Here is a 23124-nt window from a genome sequence, read left to right on the forward strand (position 1 = left end):
TCCAATAGGAGATAATGAAATCATGAGCATTCGTTGTTTACTGTCATTAAGCTTGTTATCAGGAGTGTGCTGCAGATAACTCTTCTTTGGATCTTAATATTGCCCTCTATGTGTCTTTTGTTATCTGGGTGCTACAAAGCTTTCTCTTTATCTTATTTTTGGAATTTGACTATGATGTGCCTTGCTGTGGTTTTCTTTTTATTTTTTCCATTTGATGCTTATTGTGCTTCAAGGATCTTTGTATTGGTGTTTTTCATCAAATTTGGAAAAATTTTGGCCATTGCTTATTCCAATATTATCCTGTCTCATTGTCTTTCTTGTTTTCTGATCATATTCCACAGATTGCTTGTACTCAGTTCAATGTTTTCTACCAAATTTTTTGTCTCTCTGCTTCAGTTTGAGTAATTTCTATTGAGTAGCCTCAGTTTTACAGATTCTCTCTTTTGCATAGTTTAATTTACTGCTAAGTATGTCCAAAGGGTATTTTTTATTTAATATTATTTCAGTTTTCATTCTAGAATTTTCATTTAGTTCTTTTTTAGAGTTTCCATTTCTCTTCTATGTGTAATATATAGATACATCCACATAGGTATTATATAATACATGTTATATACATATGCATATTATATGTATTATATATGTATATATCTATGCCACATACGTATATACAGAGAGAGAGATATATATCTCTCTATATATATGTCATATTGATGTGTATATACCTTGTGTGTATCTTTTCCTGTAAATTATTTCATGTATTCACGATAGATTTTAAATCCTTGTCTGCTAATTCCACAACCTGGGTTATCTACAGGTCTGCTTCCACTTACGGTGTTTTCTCTCCACTAGGGGTCACATTTTCCTGCTTCTTTTCCTGACTCAAAATATTTATAGTATTCTGAACATTATGTGCAAAAACTCAGTAGAGACTAAAGCATAATATTTGGGATTTTTTTTTGTTTGTTTATTTCCCAGAGCGTCTAAGTCTGTTCCTCTGTCTGGCAGTTAAGGTGAGGGTCTGAGCATTCACATTCCTCTTGGAGTTGAGTGGAGCTGGAGAGGAATATGAGGAGCCCAACTGCCGACCTCCTGAACAGCCACTATTTTGATATTTCAGTATTTGGGCTAGAGAGGCCTTGACTGAAGTTTTTGGATATTTTTGGTTCATGTTTTTATTTAGTGCTGGCAAGGCCCTTGTACCTGTAACTTTGGTTAATTCACTCATTAGTTCTAGGTGGGGTTTTTTTTGATAGATTTCTCCTAATTTTTTACATAAATAATTATGTTATCTGTGAATTAACAGGTATTTTTCTTTTTTTCTAAACTGTATCCCTTTTATTTGTTTATTTTTAACTTCTTATACTGCCAGTAAAATGCTGTCTTGAAGTGGGGAAAAATAGATGCCCTTGTCTTGATTCTGATCTTAAGGAGAAAGAATATTTCATCATTGAATATGATGTAAACTGTAGATTTTTCAGGAATGGTCTTTATCAGGTGGGGAAATAATACTTCTTTTTCTAGTTTGCTGAGAGTTTGTGTCGTGAATGGATGACGAAAATTGTCAAATGCTTTTTTACTCCCATTCAAAGAATATTCTGTTAATATATTGAATTACATTGATTGATTTTTAAATGTTAAATCAACCTTTCATTCTTGGGATGAAGCATACTTGGTCATGATATATTATTATTTTTATTACTGGATTTCATTTGATAGCATTTTGTTAAATTTTTTCAATTATGTTCATGAGAAATATAGATTCATAATTTTCTTTTCTTGAAATTGTCTCTGTCAGGTTTTGGATTGGGGTAATTCTGGTCTCACACAGTGGAGTGAAAAATGCTTTATCCTATTTTTTTCTGAAAGGATTTATAAAAGATCACCTTTCCCCATAAATATATAGAAGAATTCACTAAGGAAACCTCATGGCCCTGAAGGTTTTTCTTTTTTTTTGCAAAGTGTTTAATTAGAAATGCAATTTCTTTCTTTTTTTTTTTTTCCTGAGGAAGAATCGTCCTGAGCTAGCATCTGTGCTAGTCTTCCTCCACTTTATATGTGGAGCATATACAGCATGGCTGAAAAGTGGTGTAGGTCCATGCCTGGGATCCGAACCTGCGAACCTGGGCCACCAAAGCAGAGCGTGCCAAACTTAACCACTACACCATGGGGCTAGTCCCTGAATTCAATCTCTTAATTGATATAGGAATATTCTGGCTTTCTATTTTTTACTGGATCAGTTTTTATAAGTAGTATCTTTGAAGAAATTTGCTGACTTTAAGTTACTGAATTCTTTGACATAATGTTATTCATAATATGCCCTTATCCTTTTTAATATCTACAGTATCTCTAATGATCATCTTTTGGCTTTATAAATTGTCTCTGCTGTTCGTCGATATTCTGTTTCAATGATTTCTGCTCTTTATGCTTTCCTTCCTTTTACTTACTTTGCATTTAATTTGCTTTTGTTTCCCTAGTTTCTTAAGGTGGAATCTAGATCAAATTTTAAACTCTTCTCCTTTTCTAATGTAACAATTTAAAGTTAAAAATTTCTCACTAACCACTGCTTTATTTTCATACCATAAAATTTGATTTGATGGGGTTTTTTGTTTTAAAGACTTTAGTTTTTAGAGCAGTTTAAGATTCACAACAAAATTAAGAGGAAGATGGTACAGAGATTTCCCATATACCCTCTGCCCCAACACATTTATAGCCTCCCCCATTGTTAGCATCACTTATCAGAATGGTACATTTGTTACCAAGGATAAACCTACATTGACAATGGATAATATCCCCACTTTGCTAGTTTACCTTAGGATTCATTTTTGGTGTTATACAATCTGTCAGTTTGGACTAATGTATATTGACATATATCCTTCATTATAATTTCATAGAGAGTATTTTTACTGTCCTAAAAATTCTCTATGCTCTGCCTAGTCATCCCTTCTCCACCTCCCACCCCCCACCCTCCCCGGCTACACTGATCTTTTTGCTGTCTCTGTGGTTTTGCCTTTTCTAGAATGTCTTATATTTGGAAACATACAATATGTAGCCTTTTCAGATTGTCTTCTTTCACTTAGTAATATGCACTTAAAGTTCCTCCATGTCTTAGGCTTGATAGCTCATTTCTTTTTAACACTGAATAATATTCCATTGTCTAGAGGTACCAGAGTTTATTTATCCCATTCACCTACTGAAGGACATGTTGGTTGCTTCCATGTTTTGGCAATTATGAATAAAGCTACTTACAATCATCTGTACACAGGTTTTTTTTTGTGGACACAAGTTTTCAATTCCATTGGGTAAATACTAAGGAATGTGATTGCTGGATCATATGTAAGATTATGTTTAGTTTTCTAAGAAATTGCCAAGCTGTCTTCCAAAGTGGCTCTGCCATTTTGCATTCCCGCCAGCAATGAGTGAGAGTTCCTGTTGATCCACATCCTTACCAGCATTTGATGTTGTCAGTGTTCCAGATTTCAGCCATTCTAATAGATAGTGAAGTGGTATCTCATTGTTGTTTTAATTTGCATTTCCCTGTTGACATGTGATGTGGAGCATCTTTTCATATTTGCCTATTTGCTGTCTGTTTATGTTCTTTGGTGAGGTGTCTGTTGAGATCTTTGGACCATTTTTTAAGCAGGTTGTTTGTTTTCTTATTGTTGAGTTCTAAGAGTTCTTTGTATATTTTGGGTAACAGTCCTTTATCAGATGTGTCCTTTGCAAATAAATTCTTGCAGTCTATGGTTTGTCTTCTAATTCTCTTAACCTTGTCTTTTGCAGAGCAGTTTTTAATTTTAATGAAGTCCAGGTTATCAATTATTTCTTTCATGGATTGTATCATTGCTGTTGTACCTAAAAACCAAGGTCATATCCAGTCATCTAGCTTTCTCCTATGTTATCTTCTAGGAATTTTATAGTTTTGCGTTTCACATTTAGGTTTATGATTAATTTTGATTTAGGTTTTCTTAGTGGTATAAGGTCTGTGTCTAGATTTGCATGTTTGCGTGTGAGTGCTCACTTGTCTCAGCACCGTTTGTTGGAGAGACTGTCCTTGCTCCATTAAGTCGCTTTAGCTACTTTGTCAAAGATCAGCTGACTGTATTTATGGGGGTGGTTCAAGGTTTTCATTATTATTTTATCCCAAATATTTTCTACATTCACTTGTGATTTCTTCTTGGAGTCATAGATTATATAGAAGTGTGGTGTTCAATTTTCAAATATTAGGATTATTTTATGTCATTATCATTGCTTTCTAATTTAATTCTTTGTGGTCAGATACCGTGCTCTGTAAGATTTCTATTTTAAAATCTAATGATACTTATTTTATGGCCCAGCATATAGTCCATTGGTTAGATGTTGAAAATAATGTGTATTCTATAATGATTGAGTGTTAATGTACTATAACTGTCAATCATGTCACATTTGTGATAATGTTCAAATCTTCTGATTTCATTTTCAAAAAAAAAGACTTTCTTTTCAAGAGTGTCAGTTTTATTTAGGTTCTCAACTCCAGAACGTTCCCTAAAACAGACATAAGACAAAGTCTTGTATTCCTGAATGGATATTAAAGATGTAACAACTTAACCCTGAGGGCTTAGGCTCAGTTTTCAGCTCTCTAGGCCAACAAGGTCAGCTAAAAGCTTCTACTCTGGCTTTGAGTTTATATGTTATTTCTGGCTACTGATTTCTTCCTCACTGGTATTGGAGGATGTCATATTTTGAGAGTTAAATATTTTCAGCTTTTCTGTGTGTTTACATACAGAGGTCATCAGTATAGGAGGGAGGGTGTCCATATCAACCTAAATGGCAGTTTAGGTTGATATTTCTTATATTATTACATAGCATAGTGGTAAGATTACCAAATAACGAACAAATTATGAAGCTTAACTATCATGAAAGTTTTATTTATTTTTAAGTTTTTAATGGACCAGCACGTTCACCTGGTTAATAAAGTCTTAGGTTTTAGTTTTGGTTTTTATTGTTGTAAGCTCACCTGTGTGCTCAGTAGAATAAGGTAGAATAAGATAGGTAGGTTATTAAGAAATCCTGCCTGAAATCGCGGCTTTTGCCTGCTGCCTCCTGCTCTCACAGGTCTATGGAAATGCAGGACCTTGCAAGTCCGCATCCTCTTGTTGGAGGTGGTGACACTCCTGGGAGCTCCAAGCTGGGGAAAGCCAGTCTCAGCAGCACATCAGTCACCACGAATGGGACAGGAGGTAAGTGTCCCACCCCAGGAACACCCAGAATCACACCTCAGTGTTTGCTGTAATTTCACGTGTGAGGGATCTGCTAATAAGTAAATATCTCATTAGCAGTAACATAGTCAGCGTTCTATCCAAGGAATGTATAGTTAATGGATTTGTTATTGTCCTGTTGATGTGTGTGAATCTCACTCCGCTCTGGCTGAAAGCACTCAGAGAGAACAGGTCCTCCCAGTGACATTTCCAAGGTCATCAGCGAGGCTTCCTTTTCATATTTGCCCTTGGAAATCTTCTGCAAAATGTAGAAAATGTGGCCAAAGGATTCGTGCTCTGATCCTACCAAAAAAAAAAAGAAAGAAATTATCCTAGTATTTGGCTTTATTTTGAACCGTAAGAGAAAGGCTACCCCCAAATTTTTCTTAAAAATGCTTTTGGGAATAGAAAAATATCAATATCTGCTGCATTTTCTTTTCAAAGAGAATTATATCCACTATGTATTTAAAACAGAAATTGAATTTTTTACAGATACTTTCTCATTTGATTAGCCACAGCATATGGCAACAATAAGTTATTATTTCAAATATTCTGCCCTCTTGTTTTTTATAAAATGTATTCAATCTGTCAGAAAATATGATCTGATTTTTGCATCAGCCTGTGTATATAGAGAGACTATATACACACACACATATGATGTATAAGCTGCAATTGAAATTACTAACCATCATTTTAAATTTTAAATTTTGTACATCTAGTTGCTGGTCATAAAAATTATATGAAATTTGGTTTTATTCATAAACTATTCCTGTTACTAGATATCAGCATTTGCCACATCATATTTTCTTGTAGATTTTCCATAACTATTTATGAAATTGATACACCTCTTCCCACTGACTTTAGAATAACTGTGCAATCTAAAATTTTCTTTGTGAAGTTGTGTGCATTGCAACTTGCCTGTATTTAATAATGTTTTACACCAAACCCTTTGTAGATTAACATTTTCCTTGTTTATAATGTTTATTTGTCTCTAAACATGCATCTGTAATTTCGGCTAATTAATTAAAGGGTTGCAAATTTATAAGATTGTTTAGTGATGACCTGGAGAACCTTAAATTGGGTACAAATAGTAAGACTTTTAAAAAACCCATGCACTCTGGGCTCAGACCTTGAGTTCACCCCTCATCATGTGTATATATTTAACTGAACTAAAACAGACCTAATAAACTCAAACGGAAAGCCAGCCAGTACAGTTACAATTTTGGCGAAAAGGTCAGAAACTAGTGCAAGCATTGAGGTTACTCACGTACGCTGAGCAGGCGTTCAGACAATGAATCCTTATGCTGTTCCTGTTCTCAGGGGACAACATGACTGTTTTAAACACTGCAGACTGGTTGCTGAGTTGCAACGTCCCCTCTTCCGCAACAAGTATGACTCGATGGTACACTGCATGCGTTTGTGTGTGTGGATTGCCCTTCTGGTTTGCTTTCTGTTGCTGTTTCCATGTCTGCACCTCTTTTCTGTGTTCAGTGCTTGTGAAAAAGAGACCTGAACGTGCCTTTTAGTTTATTGATAACAGTTGGCTTTGTTTTTCTCCTCAACTGGTCATCTAATTTTAGACTCCTTAGATCAGTAGTGTTCTTTTCTTAGATTTTTCATAGTTCTGCACAAATGGGTGCATCTATTGTTTTTCTATCTGTCAGTTATTAAGTGTTTTATTCAGCACAATCAGAGCAGTTGTCCATCAGAGCACAGGAAGCAGATTGTGCAAACATGCAAACTCAATCATCTCCATAACCTATGGACTTTTATAACTTAAAATTTCTTAACATGACGAAAAAACATTTGTTATTTTACAGTCTTTGTTGAATATTCCAATTAAAGTACCTATAGTAGCATTAGCATTTAAAATCCCATCATTTAAAAAGTTAGTGATGAAAGCTTATACATTTAAAATTATAAATATTGTCTCTTAAAATGTTTTGAACTATCAATATTTACTACATTCATATATAATATATATAAAAGTATAAACAGCCTTTCCTAAATCAAACCTTAATATCTAACAAAATGGAAAAATAAAAAAATAGTGTAATACTACAGTGTTACCACCCACTTTTTGGCTTAAAAAGACCTCACCACCCGTCAGAAAAGAGCATTGCAAGCAAGCTCTCAGAAAAGCACAGTGTGGCTGGACCTCGCTGTGTCTCAGATTAAATTAAACTATTGACCTGTGAATGAGGAATGCTCCATTATGCCCATTACTTATATTTTTATAGTTTTGGTTTCAAGTTTTTTTCAATTCTACGCTTAAAATATACTTTTTGTATTTAAAAACTTTGTTGCCAGGGTGAGCCCCAGTGGCCTTGTGGTTAAGTTCAGTGTGCCCCACTTTGGCGGCCCGGGTTTGGTTCCTGGGCGCAGACCTACAGCTCTGTGTTAATGGCTGTGCTGTGCTGGCGGCCCACAGACTAAAAAATAGAGGAAGACTGGCATGGATGTTAGTTCAGGTTGAATCTTCCTCAGCAAAAAAAAAAAAAAGGTGTTGCCAGCAATTAGTTCCTCTTACTTCTAACTCAGGGGTCTTTTTCTGTAAAAAGCCAGATAGTAAATACTTTAGGCTTTGTGGGCCATACCATCTGTGCCTCAGCTACTCAGCAATGACTCCGGAGTGCAGAAGCAGCCGTAGACAATACAGAAATGAATTAGTGTGGTTAGGTTCTAACAAAACTATTTAAGGACCCTGAAATTTGAATTTTATATAATTTTCATATGTCACAAAATATTATAATTTGGGGTTTTTTTTAAACCTTTAAGATGTAAAAAAACATTCTTAGCTCACTGGCTGTTGTTTTGTTCTAAACCAGTATTAATGTAACGCAGGCAACTTTACAACAGTGAATATGTACAAAGAATATTTAGTAATTTGCGTCTAATCTCAGCCAGAAACGTTTTTCTGAATGTTAAGAATCAGGTTTTCCTGGTTCTTAATGTTAATGTTAAGAGTTGTGTGGCCATGTGGGAAGAGCAAGGACTTGTGTATGAAGGGGACCATGGATCTTAGCGCTCCACTTATGAGCTGTGTCATCTTACACAAGTTGCTTAATCTCTCTGAGCTTCAATTCCTTTCTGTAAAAGAAGGATAATAATAACATTTCCCTGGCAAAGCTTCTGTCTTAAATTTGATAAAGTATGTAAATTGCTTAGCAATAAATACCAGTTTATTTCCCTTTCTTTGATTAACAATTCAATAATAATTAGGCAACAGGTTTTTTTTTTCCATGATTGGTACCTGAGCTAATATCTGTTGCCAGTCTTTTTTGTTTTTTTCCCTTCTTCTCCCCAAAGGCCCCCTGGGACATAGTTGTATATTCTAGTTGTCGGTCCCTCTGGCTCTGCTATGTGGGACACCACCTCAGCATGGCTTGATGAGCAGTGCTAGGTCCACGCCCAGGATCCAAACCGGTGAAACCCTGGGCCACCTAAGCAGAGTGCGCAAACTTAACCACTCGGCCACGAGACCGGCCCCTAGGCAACACCTGTTTAAGGAAGGTGAAAACATGCATCATGTGAAAAGACTCTCCAGTGTTTAGTCATATAATAAATTCTTCTGCATTTAAAACATGTAAACTGGCCAAAGAAGGCAAACTTTTAGTAACCAAATGTTAGGTATACTTTGACTATTAACGATATAGTCTCAGAGGCATATTGATATGAAGTTTTTAATGACTTTTCCATGTCGGGTGCTTATAACACAGAGTAAGCATTTGGTGCATAATCTCTCCCATTGAGAGGAAACTATTTTGTTTACAGTCCTGGATTTCATTTTGGAATTGGATCATTTCATACAATTATTATAGTAAAACAAAAGGCAAAAGCTAATTTAGTAGCTTTTCAAGATCTTTCCATTAATTTTGAGATGTTCAGAAAGATAATGTTAATTATATCATTTTTATTATTACGACAGAGTTGATAGTATCACCTTAAGATCCTACCATACTGTCTATGTTGATGGTGTTTAAATATGCTACATTGTTACTTAAAGTAATTTAAAATGTTTGGACACCTTAATCCTAATCATATAAGTACATCTACAGACTTATATTGGAACTTACAATTTCCTTTCAAATTTTTGTCACTTGTAAAATTGTTAAAGTGTAGAACCACCAGTAAAAATAGGATAAATGCAATCACTCCTTAGCATGTAGGTCAGTGGTCAACAAGCTTTTTCTGTAAAGGGTCAGGTAGTAAATATTTTGGACTTTGCAGCCCATATGGTCTCTGTTGTAACTATTCAACTCTGCTATTGCAGAGTTGAATAAGTGGCTGCAGATGATACGTAAATGACTGAGCTTGGCTGTAATCAAATAAAATTCGATCTATGAAGACTGACATTTGAATTTCATAAAATTTTCCCATGTCACGAAATTTTATTCTTCTTTCGATATTTTTCAACTGTTTAAAAGTGTAAAAGCTGTTCGTAGCCCACAGGCTGTATAAAAACAGGTCAAGGGCCAGATTTGGTCATGGGGTATCAATTGTCGACCTTTGATATAGATGTAGATAGATGCTATACGTGAAGCGTACGCACTTTATGTATATGCCTATTCATGCATGTAAATGCATGCCAGTCCTATGAAAAGTTACTTCCAGATAAAGGTAAGATTCTCATTTGCTAAAGGGTGTCAAGATTCACGATTAGCTATACTTTATATACAAAAATACTTAGGAGGTCTATTGGGTATGCTTAGGATAGAGTGACTTTTCACATTCCCAATTAAAATGTATCAAGTTCCTATTATATGCCAGGCTCAGTGCTAGGAAATGGGAACCCAGTGACCTATAGAACATGATACTGGCCATCAATGGACCAAAAGTCTAGCAGAGGGAAAGAGACAAGAAAATAATGAATGCATGGTGTGTCCAAGGTGGGTGCTCAGCAGAGGGAAGGAATATTGGATTCTACATGGGGATTAAGTAAATACTTCAAAGAGAAGGCTTGGGGGAACCCAAATCAGACATTGTGATCAGGTTTATAGCATTTTCTACATTTAAAATCTGTATATTGTAGAAAAGAATCTTCCAGAATGTTTAATATTTAGATCAGTAACTCATATGTGATAGATTTGTTTCTGATCGTTATGCATTTGTGCAGTAGAGCTACCTACTCTTGTAGCTCTACTCTTTTTAGATATTCTTTTTGGAATAAAAGCCATAAATTGCTTCATCAAAGTATTTTACACGATTAAATACTTTACGGATATTAAGGAATGAAAGACATTTGGTGCTCATAGGGTTTTGAGTGAATATATTGATTTAAACAAACATAAATCATAGGCTGCACCAGTTATTAAACTGGTAGGCAATACTTTTTGCGCCCCTGCAGTGTTATAAATCGTACCTTCCTGATTTAACAAATCCTGAAATTCTGTGTAGACCCTAAGCTATTCGAAGTCAGTGTGTATGATTTTGTGATTCAGAAAGAAGGATATTTGGAATTAGATGTAGATAGTCTCTTAAGTGGACATCAGTTTAAACGCAGATCTCTGAAGATGAAATGTAAAATGTAAATGACTTGGGTCAGCTTCTCTTTCAAGGATTGAGTCTGATATTGCAACAAATGAGCATGAATGTTGAGTTATGATAAGGCAGACTTTCTCCAAAAATAATTAATATACACGAATGTTATATCTGAGCTCAAAAGATAATCTGAGGAGACAAGATTAAATTTGCTTTGGAAATATGTGTATGAGGGTGTCCATGAAGGTTGGGATGCCAAGAGAGAAATAAGTAATTTAGTGGCCATAGCTGACACCTGTCAGTAATCAGGTACAATCTCAATTTAGTGTATAGATAGCAATTATTTTTAAAGGTAAAAAATAAAATCCAATCATATCAATATATTAAAATTATCTGGACTTTCTTTCTTTCTTTTTTACTATTTGGCTCTACGAAAAACATCCAAATTGGAAATGGACAGCTGGTGGGGCGGGGACCTCACAGTACAGTATTCCTTGAAATAATGGTTCTGTACAAAGTACTCTGTATGGTTTTCTCATCCCACTTTTATATGAACCCTGACTCACTTATTTTGAGCATGCAGAAGAATAAAACCACAAAATTCTTTAACCTAGGACATTAAAATATGATTGTTGCTTTTGAAATCAAAACATTTACTTTGTAAGCTTGAATTTTGTTGAAAAATGTGATAGTTTGCTCCAGTAGAAGGTTATCCTTTCCATTTTATAGCATGTAATAATTTTGAACATTGTCCTGAAAATAAGTTTAAAGCCCTATTTAACCTCTGTATTAATTTAAGAAAAATAAAATACAGCAAGAAAAGATACATTTGACCATGACATGACTATACACTGATAATCATTTTGAATGAGGATTTTACAAGTTTTAGAAAATAGTAAGATGCATAAAACTAGATTTATTTTGTTGACAAACATCTCTCCAATAGTACCATGCACATACTTAATGAAAAGAAAAGTTTCCTGCCACTAGAAAAGTATCTAGTATATCTAATTTAAGGAGTGGAAACAAAAGCATGACAAAAGAAAATGGAGTACATTTCAAATTTAGTTAGACCTTTATTGAAAGTGACTTCCAGTTTTCAAACTTAACTATAATTATTATAATGTTTACTTTATACTAGTTACTTGTTTTATAAATATTAGGATACTTCTTTGTAGTCTAACACCTTTTTAATAAATGAACTTATCGTATAAGGATTGTCCATTTCACTTCTTTTTTTGAGTTTCTGTCCCTGAAAAAAACCAAATTATTTATTATTACCTAATATTACTTTCCGTATAAGATCAAGCCAAAATAACTTTGTGTCTTACCTGGAGCTTGAGGTGTTTGTTAATATTCGCCAATGTGAAAATAGTTTCTTTTCTGTAGCAGTATAATTAATATCCACTCTTTTCCTATTATTCTTCTCTTACCTCCATATGTAAAATAAATTTACATTAATGTGCTCTGTTTTCCCCCTAATGTTAGTATCTGTTTGTCGAATTATTACTTTAAAATCCGTGCATTTTAGTACACTGAACACATCTTGGTATTCATGCTTCTCTTCATATCCCTAGTGCCTTTTCTCAGTAAAATGAACCTGTCTTTGACTAAATGCAGACCTTTAAAATTTTAATGAGAGCTGTTTCCAGTATAATGAATACAACCACAAACTCTCTCTCCCTTTCCTCCTCCTCCTTTGACCACCCAGAACATTCAAGCTGGGGAGATTATATAATCAACACCAATATTAAGTTTTTGAAATCGAGTCTCAAAGTTGGGATCCAAAGTAACAAAACTCGCCTTCATGTCTGGCTTCTAGACCAGTTTTGTTCGACACAGCTCACCTTCTGCTCCCCTCTTGCCAATTCACAAGTGAAATATATGTTGCTATTGGTATCGATAAATGTATTTTATAAACATTGTTTATGGGTTTAGGCACATTTAAGTAGGAATTCAGCCACAAGCAGAATCTGGAAATTCCCAGAAACTGTCGCTTGTCTTAGTTTTGCTGAAGGCTTTGGTTTATGTCTTTTTGTCATAAAAGTCCTGAGTCAAATGTGGACACTGAGTCACAGAGAGTAGACTGTACACCCATCTACGTCACACTCTGGAGCATCTTTATACAGATGAAAGGAATTCTTCAACACTTGGCTCCGCCTGGGAGGGTTGGATGCTGAAACTGCACCTCCTGGTCTCAAATTCTAGCTCTTACTAAAGGCGAGTCATTTAACCTCTTCATGCCTCAATTTCCTCATCTGAAAGATGGAGATGATAATATTATGTACCTCATCCGATTGTCGTGAGGAGTGAGTGAGTTCATATCTATAAAGCACAGCAACAGCACCTGGAATGTAGGAAGTACCTTTTAAGGGTGTGCTGTGGTTATCTGCTTTCAAACTCGCTACTTCTTGTTGTCTTCTAAAATATTTCATGAGGAAGAAATGGAAAACATACTTTAGTAGCCTATTCCCATATTTTGCAGTTTTCATTTTTAACAAGTTGTTCCTAATTACTGTCTACAAGATAACCCCCTTCTTACCACTCTCTGAGCCTTTGTGAAGGGTCTCTGTCATGAACATAAGCCACTGTCATCCCTGAAGGCAGCCCGTTGGGGTGGAGAGATCATGGATGTTAGAGCTGAAGATCTGAATTCGGATCCTAACTCTATCATCTGCTGTGAAACTTATACAAGCTCCTCAGCCCACCTGAAGTTTAGTTTCGTCGTGTAGAAAATGGGTATAGTGGTTCATTCCCAGCAGGGTTGTTTGAAGGGTTACTATAGTCTAGCCCCCGGTAAGCCCTCCATCCTCCATAAATAATTATATAGTAGGAAATAATTTTTTAGTGGTCAGCTCTGACATAATATGGACTACTGTACAAATAACACTTTCCAGTAGTCACCCCCAATTCCTTATTTATCATTATTCGAATAGTTAGACACTACTCCTCAGATTAGTGTTGCTATTGAAACAAGGTCAACCTTAAATTTCCCTTTTGCTAGCAGAGGTAGTGCAAGTTTCTTTTCTTCCTTTTTCCAACCTTTACAGTTTTCCTTCAAGTCTTCCAGCAAACTTCTTGACATTATTAAATCACGGATACTAAATTAGCCCCAGAGCACACTGAGGGAGGGTCCGGTCACTTCCGTTCCTGTGGAGAGAAAGCATAATCGTTACTGTGTGTTCCTCCATCAATTCCTTGCTTTCCTAACAGAGTAACATTGCTGCCTGGCTTGGTTGGTGGGTACGCTGTTACCTCGCTATTCTTTTTGCCCTATTTGTTCATGACTGGCTAGTCTTCAGCTTTCTTCTTTATGGTTTTCTGCTTGCTTCTAAGTTACTTAACTGTATCGTTCTATTTATGACCAGGAAACGTAAGAGGTGTTAAGTAGAAAATAATTTAGTACATTCCCTCGCTGCTGTGATGTATGTAGCAGAGCTTTGCCCACACAGGGAAAATATGGTGTGACAAACCCGGCTGAGGCTTTTCCACTGCCTCCCTCTCCCAACTTGTTGCGTCTAATAATGACAATAATGTGTGCCAGGCTACATCATTGCCAAGAGAGGATTTTGCCAAGATATACCACCTCAAAGTAGAAATAACAGATTAAAGAGTTTTCAAAAGATATACTGACTGCTGTAGAAATCGTCTCTTATTTGACACTTATCTCTATAACGCATTAAAAGTTGTTATGCCACTAAAATAAAAAGCCCAAGACTTCATGGCTCTAATCTTTTTTAAGAGCAGAAATTTATTGAGTGCTTCTTTTGTCACCCATCATGGGAATACACCTGTGGTTTCTGTATCTGCATATCCCTCCACTGACTCTTATGCAATCATTTTTTTAAAATGTCTTCTCGGGAAGAATAATATGTAAGCTAGCAAACCTCTCTGTTACGATCTGGATTCAATGTGCTGAAGACTGATGATTCATTTTTTCTGCCTTTTGACTATAATATCAGTGTGTGCTTGGGTGAGTTAAAAATGCAAAGCTGAGTATTGCTGTTTCACTTTATAAGGTTGACTGCCTTTCAAAGGCAGATCCGAGAGAACTAGCTTAGGCAGAGGATTTTTAGATGAGGTCCTCTACAAATGCATGCCCGTTTAGAAGCTAAATTAACAAAACTCTCCTCATCGACTTCTCCAGTTTTCTCTTGCATGCCCATGGTAGCTAGAAAACCCACGAGTAGAACAGTCAGCAGCTTTGATATAAATTTAGAAATAAAACTCACATGTACTTATTCTTCTGCATAGTGTCTCTCCTTGCAGTCAAAACAGAGCCTTTGAACAGCAGTGAAACCACAACCACGACTGGAGATGGAGCGCTTGACACCTTTACTGGGTCAGGTAAAGCCTAAGCTCGTGTGTTGTTCCGTACACATTGGGTACACATAATCCCCCTCACGAACAGGCCGCCTAAACCAGAGCTGTGAGAACTTGGGGCTTTATAAATTTAGCAATCAATTCACTTTTTTTGAGAACTATTTGTCATATAACTATGTATTTTTAGAAGTTATATTTGGAGTCATTTTTGGATTTCCAGTTGACAGCGAAACAATTCCCAAACTTTCGTGTTAGAAATAAGCAGAGTTGTCTTCCTTCGTAATAATTTTATACCATGTTTAATTTAATAATAAGGTTGTAATCATTGACTTTGTTCCTTCAACTTGCCCATTTAGATGACATAAAAACGGCCTTCTCTCCAACATTCGAGATGTAAAACTATCCATTTGATTCCTTCTAAATAACCTTGTTTCCTCTCTGGGTTTAAAAAAATCCTCCCATGTAAGCAGCTGAGTGACAAGTATTAAAGGTTAATGGGCTGAGGGAGAGCCATGCTGGTTGCATTAGAGCCAGCCTCCAGAGCACCACTTTCACTCCCACGCTTCAAAGAGAACAATAGCGTGTCTTGAAACATCCACCCTTTTTAAATATAAATGCCGGATAACTCCCAGGTGGGCACAGAGGACGCGCATTAAGTTGACTTGGTTAAGTTTTTTTTAAGTTACAATATTTTGTTTGGCTTATTATCTAGTGAAAGGAATTTTTTTTGTTTTTTTGATTGTTTTGTTTTGTTTTTTTAACCTGAGCAGCAATTGGTAGAGCAGAAAGAGGAACATTAAACCTAGGAAAGTATTTGCGTTAATTAAATCGCAGTTCTGTTATTCTACTTTAATATGTTTTACATGTATTCATGTTCTCGTGTACAAGTATTTTATGTGGGTGTGCTTCATGTAAGAAGAGTTGAGTTATATCCTTGAGGATAATGTCGTGAGAGCATCTATTTGACTTTTATAGATAGAGATGATCCCATTTCATGAGCTCACACTGAAAGTAGTTGCCATGTATTCACATAAACATTAGTACTCCAAACAGAAGGAAATTATAATTCATACGCTTTGCATAGAGACTCTACTTGTTAATCCATATCCTTTCTAGCAATTCACCTGCCTCCCAGGAGATAAATAGGTACCAACTTGCTCTACATTCTTTATTACTCACTTACTATAACACTTGTAAACTTTCTGCCAAGTAAATGCATGTGGACGCATTTTTAAGGAAAGAAATGGTATTATTAAGTAATTGCTAACATATTTAAATGGTACCACAAGTTAATTGAAAACTAAATGACAAAATTATAGAATGTTAGCTCCAGAAGGAATTTCAGAGATTATGATCCATTTTACAGGCAAGAATACAGAGGCACAGAGAAGTTGACACTGGTGAAGGCCATGCAGTCAAGGCCTCACAGATGGTCACTGGTGTAGAGTCCAGAACAGTGTCCTGATCAGTGTAGTTCCTCTTTCTGTGATACCTCATGGGAAAATATAAAGATGGAAAAACAGATAGGTGTGAGCGGTCATCCTGTCTGAAGTGCACTCATATTATCTATACAAATAGTTTTCCAGTTTTTTTTTACTGTTATCTAGGGCTGTGCTGTCCAATAAAGTAGACACTAGACATTTGTGGCTAAGTCTAAACCAATTAAAATTTGGTAAAAGTGAAAGTTTTGTACCCAGTCACACTAGTCACATTTCAAGTCTTTAATAGCTGCATGTGATTTTTTTTTAGTGGCTACCATATTGGACAACTCAGATATAGAACAATTCCAACACCATAGACCAAGTTCTTGTGGACAGTAATGATCTAGATCAGAGATTCTCAAAAGCAGCACTATTAAAAATTTGGCTAATTTTTTATTACGAGGGAGCTGTTTTCTGCACTATAAGATGTTTAGCAGCATTCTATAATCTCTCCCAGGATCGATGTCACCCCCCAGTTGTGACAACCAAAATGTTTCTAGACATTTCAAATGTCCCCTAGCAGGTGAAATTCCCACCCACCCCATCCATCAACCCCTACCTCCCACCCAATTAAGAGTCACTGATCTAAGGTGTCACAATAAGAAGAGTAAAACCTTAAAATTGCTTGACACCACCCTCTGAGAATCTGATCATATTCTTTAAAAATTTGTTTTACTTAATTTTGAGGATATTTTGAAGACAAACAGTTTTGTTACTTTTGTATGCAGAAGTGGTGGAGTATAGTGTTGAGTGCTTTGGGTAATTTTTCTTGATTAATTAAACAGCCATGGGGAATAAAAGGAAGATCTCTCATATTTGTACATGGAATTATGCATGTTCCAGCGATCATCCTGGACATTGGGCTGCCCTGTGTAGGAACAGTCTTTGCTTTGATCAGCATAACCTCAACTCACTTTAGTGAAATTTTGTTATTGTTTTCAGTTATCTGCAGATTTATGAGTTAGAATAAAATGTATAAGTTTTAGTTAAGAAGCATAAACTTTCCAAGTTTTAGGTGAACAGCTTAGTTTTCTGAGCAAGAGGTTTTATATTCTCTTTGGAAAATGAGCATACAGACATTTATAGGAAATTATAAAGGATGAGCCTTTATACTGTATGGGTACATTATTTTAACGATGTCTAAATTCATTCATTAGAGGGAAGAAGCATCGTATATATTTAGATTTGTGTTTCTGTATATGGGTTGTTTTCTGAAATAATTTTGCTCTTTGGCTTATTTAATAAAATCTGCTATAGTGAATGTTTCTTTTCATTATTTGATATCTACTTGGAAAAGCCTTGTGTTTTACAATCTTGACAATAACTGATTATTATCATCCAAGTCTTGAGTGTGCCAAAGGGAAGTTTTAGAAATAAGAGACCAAAAAGTGTGGAATTAAGCCTCATTTAACTATATTTCTGCTAAAGAGAGTATTCACTATTGTGAACTAATGAATCAGAGTGAATTTCCTGTGGAATAACACTATTGTTATTATATAATGTACATTCAAAGTCCACGCTGTGGTAGAAAAAGCCTGTTTTCTTTGAGTTGATTTGAAAGTTCTAAACATTTTTTAAATTTTCGGTAAATAAGTAGAAAATTAATGGTTCATTGTCAATTTATTTTCAAATATGTTTAACAAATTCACTTATTTTGGTTGCTGAAAATATTTAGAACACAACATCTTGAGTCATATTCAGTGATTTTCAAAATTGATTCATAATATTCTTGAAAACATACTTTCTGCACTATTGCTATGAAAACTGTAATACATTTTCCATACTCAGAGCTTACAGGCTAAATAACATTTTAAATACATTAAATTCTATGTGTTTATGAAGCAGTAGATCACAAGGGCACTTAATAGCATTTGGATATAGAAATATATCATGTTTCATAAAATAGTTAGCAACCTAAACCTATTTGTCACTTTTACAATTCTAAAAGTTTAGCTCCAGAATTACTATGAACAACCTAGAAGGGACGTGGTACTTTGAAGTATAACTATGATTGATTAGACTAAACTAATTCCAGCACTGCGTTGTGTACGACTTTAATCTTTTTGAAAAGTGAATGAACAGCAGATGGCCTCATAAAGACAGGCTGTGTGCGCGCCCAGTATGGACGGGCTCTGAAGGGACTGCCTCAATGCTGCAGAGGCCGACCATTCGCAGTACATCTGTCTTAGTCAAGGCGCATGGTTAAAGGAAAGAGAAACTTCCAAACTTTTGGATATAGTCCAGTTGGGGGCTGCATGTTTAGATGAAATGTTAATAGGACCTGACTTTCACCTTTAAGTTCTTCTCAAAAAGTGCTATCTCTGAGAGTTTAAAGTATATTTGTAAATCTGATTGCTACTGCATATTGCAACTATGTTTTTTTTTCAAAAAAGTATTGTGTTATCACTGATGCCTCCTGTTATATTCCAATTATTACTCGAATATTATGGACTCTGCATTTTTTAACTAATCTGATTGATAAAATGAAAGGAAATAGAAAACGATAGCCTGTTACAATTTGAAAATGAAGGTTGGAACTTCAAATTTTTCTTAATTTTTGTTGTATTTCGATTAGGATACATATGGAGGAAGAACAATATATTGCCATCATATTTGAAATTTAAAATGTGAAGTTAACAAATTTTAAAACTTTACTTTTATGTCATGAAAGCTCAATTACCTATAATCAAAGATATTTATTCATAGCACGTTAACACATAAGAGCCTGCTAATGATTTGAGAAAATGGAAGAACAGTGGAGGGAAATGATTTGTGAGAAAAATTTATTTCATGCTCTTAGAACAAACTCACTGCAGTTTCATTAGAAGAAACTGTTTGGGCATCTGTTTCTCTTTAGAAAATGAATTCATTTTCTTTTTAGAAACATATCTATCACATGATAATTTCTTCATATTGGTTTTGTATACTCCAGTGAAATATATTTATGAAGCAACCTTTGTGCCCTGGTTCTTGTGTCTTCCAGTCATAACGAGTAGTGGCTACAGCCCCAGATCAGCGCATCAGTATCCCCCCCAGCTCTATGCGTCCAAGTAAGTGGGCAGCAGATTCTTTCCAATTTGTTAGAATCATTTTCTGGGATTATCTTTATTAATCTGTATTCACATAATACAACAACTTTTATGTATATAAGTGTGTCATAGGAAGTTCAAGAGATAGAGACATTGATAGATTACTTGGATAGATTAGGCATATGGATAATATCCTGTGCAAATCTAGAAATGGAGATACCCTCACTTTTCTCTGGACAATTTCCTTAATTCTGGATATTTTATATACCTTGAGGAAAGCATCAGGTTCAAACCTGATACGCTGATTTTTTAATGAAAATTCAAAAATGCTGGCTAGTTTAAAGAAAACCTAAAAAGGTTACATTTTATTTAGACATCAACACTTCATAATTTGTTCCATCATTACAATATTTTTTATTGGATTTCAAGGTCTAATAGGCATTCTTTTGAAGAATATGCTCTATTGTTTTATAACTAATGTCAACTTATTGAGGACAGTGGTGAAAGTTTCAAGTTAACTCTATTGGGTGTATATCTGAATTTGCTTGCAATCAGCCAGATGTGTCAAGATTTTGGATTCCTGATTTATACACATTTAAATGTTATTTTCTGCAGCAGCTGGAGTCTGTCCTTAAGTATAGGCTGGGGGCTGGATATCCACTTGGGAACATTCTGTAAAATGTAGCATGATGAAGAGAATGGCATTCCATTTCTTTTCAGGAAGCTACCTACATTTTTCTTTTTCTTTTTTATTTTAAGGTTTCTAGTTTTTGGTAGATAATTCTTTGTAGGGCTTTCAATGACTTCTGTAGTTGTTGCATAGTGTTAGATCACTCATGTTGACTGGAAATATGAACATATTAATTAACTGGCCCGTGCTCCATTTTCCACACCACACACATTGATTGAAATACGATTTCAGGTGTAAGCAGGAATTATAGACCTGGAAGAGACTTTAGATATAATGTCTAAGCCAAATTTCTCATTTAACAGGTGGGGTGTAGACTTAGAGAATTTAAATTACTTGTCCAAGGTCACTAGGCTGGTTTGTAGCAGAGCTTGGGTCCTGTCATTCAGACTCTTGTCCTTTCCTGTGTTGTTAAAATTATATTGTGGATAAAGAAGAGGATTACTTCCTGGTTATTGTAAGGTTTCACTGAATCTAGGCTGTCTGAACTAATATGCAGTCTTTGTTGCCACAGTAATGCTATTTTTCTGATATTTAGGCCCTATCCACACATTCTTTCTACACCAGCAGCTCAAACAATGTCTGCCTATGCAGGCCAGACTCAGTATTCGGGGATGCAGCAGCCGGCCGTCTACACAGCCTACTCACAGACAGGACAGCCCTACAGCCTGCCCACTTACGGTATTTCACATCTTCTCTCTTCTCCTTCTTTGATTGTAAGCAGGTAGTCCTGCTGGCTAGTCATTGTATGTTGTAACGTAAGTTACGACTCAGGAGTGAGATCGTTCGACTCATTAAGTGGTTCGCACATGCGTTTTTCAAGCAGACTTGGGCGTGATGTTGCCAGGCATCAAGACAGAGAGTGGACTTCCGCAGACGCAGTCCCCGTTACAGAGCGGGTGCCTCAGTTACAGTCCAGGCTTTTCTACCCCGCAGCCCGGCCAGACCGCTTACTCCTACCAGATGCCAGGTAAGCAGCACAGGACACACGGTACGTGAGGAGGAATCCTTTAAATGAAACTCCTTGACTTCAGACTAGGAATGTACCATCGTGCAGACCACTGCTCACGCAGTTTCGTCAGACAAGACAAGTAGCTAGGAAGGAACATGATGAAAAGAGTTGAATATACGTCAAGAAACGTGACCCATGCCAAATTTAAATACTTAAGTTTAAGTTGCATAAGATTGGCAGGAAACCAGGTCCAAGCAAAGCACCTCCAAACCAGCAGACACATGTTTGACACCCACTTAAGTGATTTCAAAGATTCGAGACAGAAATCAGTATTTTCTTGTTAGTATTCCCCAAGTACGTAATGCTGTTTGGGTTATATTTAAATTCGAATTAGCACTTTTCTAATCATTGACTAATTGAGGAATTTTTGTTCGTTCCTAAAATACCTCTTCCCTATTGATACTACATTTCTTAACAGGAATATTTATAAGTTGTACTGCCTCCCCCAAGTCCTCCATATATGATCATTTAATTTTTCTTCTTGTTTTTGACTCCAATTAAAAATTATTGATCGTTATGTAGTAGTTACAGAAAAAATGTTAGTGATGTAGTAAAAACATTAAAAGCTCATTCCTATATGTCATTTTGTCCATATTGTTAGTCATAAATTTAGGGCTATATTGACATGTTTGAACCAACTAGTATTGACATTTTAGTCGGTTGACTAAACTGAAACAATTGCTTAGAGCTGTCCGGCTGAAATGGCCGGCCTCCTTTCACCTGGAATGTGGTAGAAGCCTATTTGCATACATGCCACAGCCACAGTGAGCCACCTGGCTTCAATTCCCAGCATGAAAGAGACCAGAGCGACAATTTGATCCATTTCCTGCAAATACTTTCACACTGGCTATTCCAGGCCAAGGCTAACGGGCTTGATTACATAATGCTCTTTCTATTCAAAACACGCTGATAAAGCAAGTAATCAGCTGCCTCCTCTTACCTCTTAACAACACATTCCATGACAACATATTTTTGAAAAATAATCTGTGAGTTGATAGTTCACTTTCGGGTTTTGCCCTCATTTTAAAAATAAATTTCTGTAAAATTCTAGAAGGCCCTCAAAGCTTAGATTATGGCCATATAAACCCCATTGATTCCGAACTCTAGTTCATAGCTCTTTTTGTTCTAAAAAACCCATAGAAGAATGAAAAGACAGAGCTGCAGCATCAGTTCTAAAAAGGTGGTGTGTTTACTTTCTAAGCTACCCCTGTCCAGATGTTTAATTCAAGTGACTTTTGGAGGCAAATGCAGTTGATATGACCATTTGAAAGACCCAGTAGTCCAGCAGTCCCCGTAGTCTCAGGCTCTGTGATAGCTTATTCTGTGAGTACTTCTGCACTTCTAAACGCTTAGCCCTTGAAGCGTAGCTGTGGTCCCTGGTGAGACTGTTCCCATGGGCTCCTGTTTAGCTCCATAGACGCTATAGGAAAGACGTTACCTGTTGTCACCAGGGGGCTAGAGCTAAGCGCATTCTCCCCATGAATCTCTCAACTTCAAATTTCACTATCTTAACAACAAAATTAAAGACATATTTCTCTCATTGAGTTCTGCAATTTGAAATATTTTTGTTATTTTACCAGAAATGCTTTGAAAATGCACTTTGTTCTTTATCTCTAGGTTCTAGTTTTGCACCGTCCTCTACTATTTATGCAAATAATTCAGTTTCCAATTCAACAAATTTCAGCGGCTCACAACAGGTATAGTAGATTTTTGTATTTATGCTTTTTATATGTTTCAGACTTTTGAAGAATAGTTTCAGGTTGCCACATAAGTGCGTGTTCTCCTAGAATCACGTTTCTTTATTTAAAATTAAGCTGGCATTGCAGGATAGTAAAAATTAGCTATCTAGAATTCTTTGGATATGTGTAACCCTGGA

General features: G+C 35.8%; 1 protein-coding gene across 42 annotated transcripts in view; it reads left to right on the forward strand.

The window, feature by feature from the left end:
• Positions 1 to 23124, forward strand: part of EYA4 (EYA transcriptional coactivator and phosphatase 4) — a 296334-nt gene that overhangs the window by 223678 nt on the left and 49532 nt on the right. For 11 of the 42 annotated variants that reach the window (XM_070223904.1, XM_070223913.1, XM_070223907.1 and 8 more), the window contains 6 exons: positions 5092 to 5216; positions 14970 to 15062; positions 19503 to 19569; positions 20775 to 20917; positions 21063 to 21206; positions 22866 to 22945. In XM_070223904.1, the coding sequence (XP_070080005.1) occupies positions 5092 to 5216; positions 14970 to 15062; positions 19503 to 19569; positions 20775 to 20917; positions 21063 to 21206; positions 22866 to 22945 (652 nt within the window). Of the gene's footprint in view, positions 1 to 5091; positions 5217 to 6554; positions 6624 to 14969; positions 15063 to 19502; positions 19570 to 20774; positions 20918 to 21059; positions 21207 to 22865; positions 22946 to 23124 lie in introns of all 42 variants that reach the window. The other 31 variants (XR_002811047.2, XR_002811046.2, XM_070223895.1 and 28 more) reach the window with 5 other exon arrangements.

Source organism: Equus caballus, chromosome 10, assembly GCF_041296265.1.
Source record: "Equus caballus isolate H_3958 breed thoroughbred chromosome 10, TB-T2T, whole genome shotgun sequence".
Classification (NCBI taxonomy): Eukaryota; Metazoa; Chordata; class Mammalia; order Perissodactyla; family Equidae; genus Equus; species Equus caballus.